This window comes from Labrus bergylta, chromosome 15 (genome assembly GCF_963930695.1).
Source record: "Labrus bergylta chromosome 15, fLabBer1.1, whole genome shotgun sequence".
Lineage (NCBI taxonomy): Eukaryota > Metazoa > Chordata > Actinopteri > Labriformes > Labridae > Labrus > Labrus bergylta.
Window position 1 is genome coordinate 1,560,891 of NC_089209.1, and position 9,419 is coordinate 1,570,309.

Genomic DNA, 9,419 nt, shown 5'->3' on the forward strand with positions numbered 1-9,419 from the left:
ATTTTAAAACAGTCCTCCTCCACCTTTTCAAACAGTCCCCTCCTCCACCTTTTCAAACAGTCCCCCTCCACCTTTTCAAACAGTCCCCTCCTCCTCCACCTTTTCAAACAGTCCTCCTCCACCTTTTCAAACAGTCCTCCTCCACCTTTTCAAACAGTCCTCCTCCACCTTTTCAAACAGTCCCCTCCTCCACCTTTTCAAACAGTCCTCCTCCACCTTTTCAAACAGTCCTCCTCCACCTTTTCAAACAGTCCCCTCCTCCACCTTTTCAAACAGTCCCATCCTCCTCCACCTTTTCAAACAGTCCCCTCCTCCACCTTTTCAAACAGTCCCCTCCTCCACCTTTTCAAACAGTCCCCCTCCACCTTTTCAAACAGTCCCCTCCTCCTCCACCTTTTCAAACAGTCCTCCTCCACCTTTTCAAACAGTCCTCCTCCACCTTTTCAAACAGTCCCCTCCTCCACCTTTTCAAACAGTCCCCTCCTCCTCCACCTTTTCAAACAGTCCTCCTCCACCTTTTCAAACAGTCCTCCTCCACCTTTTCAAACAGTCCTCCTCCACCTTTTCAAACAGTCCCCTCCTCCACCTTTTCAAACAGTCCCCCTCCTCCACCTTTTCAAACAGTCTTCCTCCACCTTTTCAAACAGTCCCCTCCTCCACCTTTTCAAACAGTCCTCCTCCACCTTTTCAAACAGCCCCCTCCTCCACCTTTTCAAACAGTCCTCCTCCACCTTTTCAAACAGTCCTCCTCCACCTTTTCAAACAGTCCCCTCCTCCACCTTTTCAAACAGCCCCCTCCTCCACCTTTTCAAACAGTCCTCCTCCACCTTTTCAAACAGTCCTCCTCCACCTTTTCAAACAGTCCCCTCCTCCACCTTTTCAAACAGTCCCCCTCCACCTTTTCAAACAGTCCCCTCCTCCTCCACCTTTTCAAACAGTCCTCCTCCACCTTTTCAAACAGTCCTCCTCCACCTTTTCAAACAGTCCCCTCCTCCACCTTTTCAAACAGCCCCCTCCTCCACCTTTTCAAACAGTCCTCCTCCACCTTTTCAAACAGTCCCCTCCTCCACCTTTTCAAACAGTCCTCCTCCACCTTTTCAAACAGTCCTCCTCCACCTTTTCAAACAGTCCTCCTCCACCTTTTCAAACAGTCCCCTCCTCCACCTTTTCAAACAGTCCTCCTCCACCTTTTCAAACAGTCCTCCTCCACCTTTTCAAACAGTCCCCTCCTCCACCTTTTCAAACAGTCCCATCCTCCTCCACCTTTTCAAACAGTCCCCTCCTCCACCTTTTCAAACAGTCCCCTCCTCCACCTTTTCAAACAGTCCCCCTCCACCTTTTCAAACAGTCCCCTCCTCCTCCACCTTTTCAAACAGACCCCTCCTCCACCTTTTCAAACAGTTCTCCACCTTTTCAAACAGTTCTCCACCTTTTCAAACAGTCCCCTCCTCCACCTTTTCAAACAGTCCCCTCCTCCACCTTTTCAAACAGTCCCCTCCTCCACCTTTTCAAACAGTCCTCCTCCACCTTTTCAAACAGTCCCCCTCCTCCACCTTTTCAAACAGTCCTCCTCCACCTTTTCAAACAGTCCCCTCCTCCACCTTTTCAAACAGTCCCCTCCTCCACCTTTTCAAACAGTCCTCCTCCACCTTTTCAAACAGTCCCCCTCCTCCACCTTTTCAAACAGTCCTCCTCCACCTTTTCAAACAGTCCCCTCCTCCACCTTTTCAAACAGTCCCCCTCCACCTTTTCAAACAGTCCCCTCCTCCTCCACCTTTTCAAACAGTCCCCTCCTCCACCTTTTCAAACAGTCCCCTCCTCCTCCACCTTTTCAAACAGTCCTCCTCCACCTTTTCAAACAGTCCCCTCCTCCACCTTTTCAAACAGTCCTCCTCCACCTTTTCAAACAGTCCCCTCCTCCACCTTTTCAAACAGTCCCCCTCCTCCACCTTTTCAAACAGACCCCTCCTCCACCTTTTCAAACAGTTCTCCACCTTTTCAAACAGTTCTCCACCTTTTCAAACAGTCCCCTCCTCCACCTTTTCAAACAGTCCCCTCCTCCACCTTTTCAAACAGTCCCCTCCTCCACCTTTTCAAACAGTCCTCCTCCACCTTTTCAAACAGTCCCCCTCCTCCACCTTTTCAAACAGTCCTCCTCCACCTTTTCAAACAGTCCCCTCCTCCACCTTTTCAAACAGTCCCCTCCTCCACCTTTTCAAACAGTCCTCCTCCACCTTTTCAAACAGTCCCCCTCCTCCACCTTTTCAAACAGTCCCCTCCTCCACCTTTTCAAACAGTCCTCCTCCACCTTTTCAAACAGTCCCCTCCTCCACCTTTTCAAACAGTCCCCTCCTCCACCTTTTCAAACAGTCCTCTGTGGTCTAAATGAAACATCTGTGCTGTGCTTTGGTCAAAATATAACATGAATCAAGCACCAGAGGAGGTTTGTGACCCTCTATAAACCAGCTCTCTCAGAACGCTCCGTTTTGGTCTCTTTAAATGTAATGCTGTGTTGTATGACTTATGCAGACCAGAAACAAAGGACTTGATGGGTTTATTTCACATGTTTTGGGTCAGTAGACTCTCAGGTTACCCAAATATATGTTCAGAAACACTGAAGAAGAGGATTTTAAATAATATGTCCCCTTTAAATGTTTTGACTTTTTACCTCATGATTTCGATTTATGAGCAAAAAAAAAATCTCAACGAAGCCAAGTCTTCATTTTTATTTTTTCAGCTGGTGGAAATGGGCTTCCATTGTTTGCAATGAAGACCAGAAGAAAACATTTAGTTCATGTGAGTTTATTCAGGATGTAAAACTTCAGTTTGTTCACACATCAAATCAGTAAAGTGTGTTCAATCATTTCATGAACACATTCACTTCATCCACACAATCACTTTGTTTGATCAGAATCTCCACTCACAGAAAACAATGATTTATCTCCTTATTGATTTAATCAGGAGGATTACATTTTTAAAACACCTCAGAGGACATTTTTACATCACTTTGAATATGAACAACAACATTTATTCTGACTAACTCATTTCTTTAAGTGTGATTTTATAGATTTTCTACAAATGTACAAAGTGGTGAGAAGAGAAAATCAGCATGAAAGAAAAGTTTGCTGCTCTCTCTCTCTCTCTCTCTTCAGACTCCTGAATCAGAACAGAAACAACAGAAAATATAAATGTATGAAAACAAATAATCAAACATGGAGAGCAGAGAGAAGTTGATATTTATCACTCAGAGAAATGTCAGTTCAGGTGAACAAAAGTCATCCTGAGCAGTGAAAGAGTCCACGGCTAAACAGACACAGGAAGGAGTGTCACTTAAAGACACTCAAACATTTACAGAACAGACGAGAAGAGGTCAAAGTACCGCCCATAAAGTTTGATTGACAGGTGACTACGATCAGATCTCAGCAACGAGCGTGGATAAAAATCAAGTTGAAGATTTAAAACACAGCAAGTTAAACATCTGTCTCATTAATGACTTCTGTCTATTTCAGTTTACACAACTCAGCAGAGTCTCCAACATAATAAAACCTGAGTCCAGCATGTAGAGGCTGAGTGAATGTGGTCTGGACTCTGTGGAGGAGAGTCATGGTTTCAGAGATGCTGTAGAAGGACAGAATACCTGCTCTGTGATCCAGGTACACTCCTACTCTGGAGGACTGAGGACCTGAGACAGGAGTGTGGACATTGTTGTACCAAAAGTTATAACTGTTGTTGAAACAATATAACGCCCAAGATTTGTCATTACGTCCAAATCTACACTCATTCGAACTCCCTGCTCTGCTGATATTCTTGTATGTGACTGCTACAGAAACTCGTCTTCCTCTCTGCTCGACTTCCCAGTAAAAACGTCCAGTCAGACTCTCTTTACTCAGGACCTGCTCCCTTCCAGTGAATCTGTCTGGGTGACTAGAATAAGGATTGATCTGACTCGTAAATGTTACTTTTCTGTTCCCATCAGATAATAACAGCTTTGTGTGTGCTGTGTTTGGATCCAGTGTGATGTCACATGAATATTTTAAGAACTCAGCTCTGGTCTTGGGCTGTGGTTCTGACAGTAAAACATCCACTTCAGTCACTGTCTGTGAGATGTTTGTCCATTTCTCTCTCAGGACGTCCTGTAGTTTATCTCTGACTTCTGACACAGCCGCTGTCACGTCCTCAAAGTATCTCAGAGGACGGATCTTGATGCTGGATGAGTGTGTAGATTCACTGAGTGGTGACAGTGAGGGGTAGTCGTGTAGAAACTGGTTGTGGTCCTGTGTGTGTGACAGCTTCTTCATCTCAGCGTCTCTCCTCTTCAGCTCAGTGATCTCCTGCTCCAGCTTCTCCTGAAGCTCTCTGACTCGACTCACTTCAGTTTGCTGCTGGGATCTGACCTGCTGCTTCACATCAGAGCGTCTTTTCTCCATGAGACGGATCAGCTCAGTGAAGATCTTCTCACTGTTCCCCACTGTTTTATCAGCAGAGCCATTGATAGCCTCCACCTCCTGTTGGAGCAGCTTCACATCTTTCTCTCTGTCCTGGATTCTCTGCTGGATGTTTTGTCGACTCACCTCCAGCTCTCTCTGCTTCTCACTCCTTTCTGCTGCAGCTGAGACTGTGTCATGACCTTTGTGTTCGTCCACAGAGCAGAGATAACAGATAGACTGCTGATCAGTGCGACAGAACATCTTCATCACCTCATCATGACGAGAGCAGACGTTCTCCTGGAGCTTCTTGGAGGGCTCCACCAGCTTGTGTTTTGTATAGGCAGGTGAATCATAATGAGGCTGGAGGTGTTTCTCACAGTAAGAAGCCAGACACTGCAGACAGGACTTACAGGCTTTCAGTTTTCTCCCGGTGCAGACATCACAGGCCACATCTTCAGATCCAGCATAGCAGTGATCAGCAGGAGCAGCTTGGAGTCCAGTCTTCTTCAGCTCCTCCACTAAATCTGCCAACATGGTGTTTTTCCTCAGGTCAGGCCTCGCTGTGAAGGTCTGTCTACACTGAGGGCAGCTGTAGACTATCTTCTCATCCTCTGTATCCCAGTGGCTTTTAATACACTTCATGCAGTAGCTGTGTCCACAGGAAAGAGTCACCGGATCCTTCAGGAGATACAGACAGATCGAACAAGAGAAGGTTTCCCGGTCCAGCTGAACTCCTTTCTGCGCCATTTCTCCTCTCGGTAACAACGACTGTCTGAGTTTCACTTCCTCATAACGGAAAACAAGTTTCACCTCTGATCTACAAAGCATGTGGATGTGCATGTGACTGTGCAGCTCTTGTTGGTTACACCCATCCTCAAACTGTAGATCTAAAGGGGAGGGAACCAGGAAGTATGAGGACCGAGTGCAGCAGGCTGTGTTTGAGAGCAGGAAGAAGAGGGAGGGCTGATCGAACTACGATTCATTCCAGGAAGAGGAGCGGTTTGAGAGAGATACTTGTTTACAACAGAGAACATTTCTCTTTTAAAAACACTTCTCCTTTCAGATTTTAGAAAAGGTGTCACACTCACTTTATTTCAAAATAAAAGCAGGGTTGAATATAAACATCAAGTAAAGTATACTCTCAGTATAAGGAGGTACAAAACTTCTAAATATTGTAGAATGATCGAGGGTCGAGTTACTTTTTCCACACAGGTTTATTGTAGATGATCAACATACAGCTCCATTTTCAGGAGATAAAATAACGCAGTGCAAAAGCATGTTCTGCCTGTCGTAAAGCAGTCTAGTGCCGTAAACATAACGCTGTCGTAACAACTCCTGTAACAGTCTTTAACTTGGAGTACTGTCATCTACATACAGATGTGACAAATACAACCCGTAAAGGGAGGTAGTTATACACACATCAAGTAGGAGCAGGGCAGTTATAAACCAGCAAACTGAGGAAGAATGAGTATAGTTACCCGTTTGAGTCAAAGGTCTGTATTAAAGTCGGACATTTCTGTGAACACTTCCATTTTTTATTCTGAATTGACCAATTCAGGAGAGCACATTTGAAACAGAGCATTTTTCTCTGTGTTGTAAGACTTATGCAGACCACAAACAAAGGACTGGATGGGTTTATTTCACATGTTGTGGGTCAGTAGACTCTCAGGTTACCCAGATATATGTTCAGAAACACTGAAGAAGAGGATTCTTCAGAATATGTCTCCTTTAATGATCAATAGTATTGAAAAGTGGAGACACTTGAAAAAACTCAATTTCATTGGACAGAGGAATGAATCCATCAAAAATAACTTTTTTGATGGCAAATTCCACACATCTGTTAACGATATTAGATACCAAAGATTTTACATTTATGATAACTGAAAACAATAAATGACCCAACGTTGGCATCTTTTTTTTATCCATTTAAGGTGTCCATATTTGAATTGTGAGGTATCGTAGCATCCCTACTTAAATCAGATTATCATGTAATGCATACAGTATTTATAAAAAAAGTTAAAATATGTCATCTTCATCTTTCAGTCTGTGAAACCTTCAGAGCAGCTTCACGAGATCTGCAGCTCAAAAAACCTCCAGCTGCTGTCTCTTTAAGTCCCGCCTCCCCACATGCCCACTTTCTTCTGATTGGTCGGCTCACTGGAAGCCTTCTGGAGGAGGGGCAGAATGCTGCAGGGCTGCCAGGGGGAGGGCTGCTCTCCAGTGCTGGGAGAAGAGAGTCTCTGTAAGGCTTTGTTCTAGCGCCCCCTGCAGGCTCATCCTGGCATTACATATAAGAGTTTTTCAAATGAGGATCACTGAAAGTCCGCAGCACCAAACTCGGCCTCGTGCACAAACTGCTGAATCTTCGTCCGGAGCCACGACTGTTTCTCGGCGGTGAGTCTCCTCATGGCCGGCGCCAGGCTGAGTAAAAACAGCGTCACGTCGTCCCTCTTCTCCGCGTCCCGCTCTCTCTGAGCCTCCCGGGCCTCCGTCCTCCTCAGGTGCTCCTCCAGCAGGCTCTCCTCCGTGCTCCTCCTCCTCCTCCAGACGCGGGTCGGCCTCGGAGACGCCGCCGTGTGAAACTCCTCCTCCTCTCCGTCCGTTTGGTCTAGAAGCTCCGCCTCCATGACCTCCTGCTGCTCCTCCGTCTTCAGCTGGTGGAGCCTGGACGGCGGCTGCGGCGGCGGGTTGCGGGACGTCTGCAGATCAGGCTGCACGGCCGAGGGGGACGGAGGCGTCAGCTGATCTGAGAGCTGCGAGGACGACTGTGAGGACGCGAGGGACGTGGCTAATGATGTCACCGAGTGCATGATGGTCTCAAACAGCTCCCTCATGTTAGCCTGCTGCGCTTGTTGCGTTTGCACGCCGTCGTCTGTAGCAGCGGGGTCAGAGGTCACCTCGACCTTCGCCTCTTTGAGTCTGGCGGTGTCTCTGTTGGCAGAAGATGGCCGCTTCCTCTGAACGAACTCTGAGGAGGAGGAGGACGATGTCGTTGTTGTTGTGGCGTACGCTACAGCGAAACCTAGAAAGACAAATATCACGTCGTTACATTTCCCTCCAAACGCCAGAAATAACTCTCTCCCGTGTTCTCTGAAGGTTAAATCTACATCTACTAACCGTAATTGTCGTCGTCGTCGCTGCGCGCCTCGCTGGTCGTGCTGCAGCCCACCACCTCAGACGCCTGGAAGTAGGGCTGCGGGTCCAGAGCCCAGCCGTTGGTCCCCGCCGCCCTGGCGTCAATAAACGGGTTCAAGAAGGACAGGATGGCTGAATACCTCCACGGCCTGTAGTTCAGGAGGCCGATGCCGCTCTCCCGTCTGTCCTTCTCCCGCAGCCTCTCCCTCCTGTGCTGGTCCCGCAGCATCTTCCACTTCCTCCTGCACTCCGGCTCTGATGGAGGAGAGGAAATAACCTTCAGAATAAAGCTTCTGGTCATCACCGAACCAGAAAATAAAAACCTTGATTTGATGCATGTATGTGTTACCATGGCAACAAACGTAGAAGTCCTGGGCACCCGGTATTGGGTCTTTTATTGCTTTAATTTACCCCCCAAAAGATGAAGGTAAACGTCTCAATTACACAAATAAGTAGGAAACATTTCTTAACTACGGTGCGCCTTAAGCGACAAAATAGCAATTGATTAATCACGATTAATTCCAGACCTGAATAAATCCAGATTAACTGGATCATGCTCAAAGCACTTTTTATTTTAAAAATGCAAACAATTGAATTTCGGGAAATGATGTTGTTGATGTACTTTTTAAAAATGGAAATGTGAAATTATTATCTTTAATTTAATTTTTTTCCTTTTATTCGTGAAATAACAAAAACAAATAGTGACACAAAGGACAAAACGGGGAGGACAATTTTACAGGCACACAGAGAGAAAACAGGAATGAAAACAAAACAACAACAAAAAAACCTGAGGGAAAAAACAAAGCGTGTACGGTGTGTTTGTTTAGGAAATGTGAAATTAAAAATATATAAATTAAAATATAATTATAACAGCGGCTTTCCAAACAGTTACATCCTCAGGTGGAACCAATGTGCGCAGGACGAGGGTGTCGCCAGAAATCGGACTGTATTTAGGGACGGACCTGCTTTGTTTTGATCTTTAAGAACGGATTCCGTCAAGACTAGAAGAGTAAAATGTTTTAACGCCGTCTCACGTGAAGCCTCATGAGATAAACTCTGTGTTGGTGTTAGCACGGACTGTTTATGAAGCAGCACAGAACCGGAAACTCTCACCGGGGACACCGACGAGCTGCGACACTTGTCTCCACGAGTCGCTCCTCGTGTTCAGGTCTCTGTAGGTCGGGCAGCTCGGGTCGTACAGACTCGGGAAGCTGGAGACCGCCACGATCAGCTTGTACTCCATTTTGGCTCAAACTCCTCAAAGTGTCCGATGGAGGAGAGAACTCTGCGAGCAGAAAAAAACAACAACAAGTGATGTACTTCCGGTTCCGGCGCGTCACTCAACGAAGGCGATTGGCGGATGTTACTGTAAACGAGTTTCCTGTATAAAAAATCTCAATTTAATCATTTATGTGAATTGAAGATATTTCCAGTGGAACAGATTATTTCTGTCAGCTCAGAAATTAGAGCCGAAACATTCGGCATCAAAACGGCTTTTTATTGAATCACTAAGGACATTTTATCCAGCCATATTTAGCAGCAGACCTAATTTATATTATTTAATTCTTCCTCCTATTTCAATCAATTTTTTTAACATCATTATCATAACTCTATTACTTTGTAATTAAATGTTTTTAAATCAAATAAATGAATTAGAAACACCTCACAGTATTGCACATCATTGTTTTGATGATTATGTAATTGTACAGATTTTGACGCTCATACCACTTTTTTACTGAAATACTTAAACAACATAAAAGACTAAAGATGATGTCATTACTGTGAGCTTGGTGGAGCAGAGCGTGAAAGAACACAAATAAACATGCTTCAGGATATAGTGATTTAACTAAACAGCTT

The 9,419-nt window shown here is 45.5% G+C and overlaps 2 protein-coding genes across 2 annotated transcripts; both read right to left on the bottom strand.

The window, feature by feature from the left end:
- Positions 1 to 2,786: 2,786 nt before the first annotated feature.
- LOC136182737 (tripartite motif-containing protein 16-like) lies at positions 2,787 to 5,472 on the bottom strand. Its single transcript, XM_065963969.1, has one exon. It carries the CDS (start codon positions 5,265 to 5,267, stop codon positions 3,501 to 3,503), a length of 1,767 nt encoding a protein of 588 aa, XP_065820041.1. The 5' UTR covers positions 5,268 to 5,472; the 3' UTR covers positions 2,787 to 3,500.
- A 476-nt stretch (positions 5,473 to 5,948) lies between these two features.
- LOC110005878 (transcription factor Adf-1-like) lies at positions 5,949 to 8,880 on the bottom strand. The gene is made up of 3 exons (XM_020661148.3): positions 8,676 to 8,880; positions 7,545 to 7,817; positions 5,949 to 7,449 (listed from the first exon to the last, which is right to left on the bottom strand). The coding sequence occupies exons 1-3, from the start codon at positions 8,803 to 8,805 to the stop codon at positions 6,740 to 6,742; spliced, it is 1,113 nt and encodes a 370-aa protein (XP_020516804.2). The 5' UTR covers positions 8,806 to 8,880; the 3' UTR covers positions 5,949 to 6,739.
- Between the last annotated feature and the right edge of the window lie 539 nt (positions 8,881 to 9,419).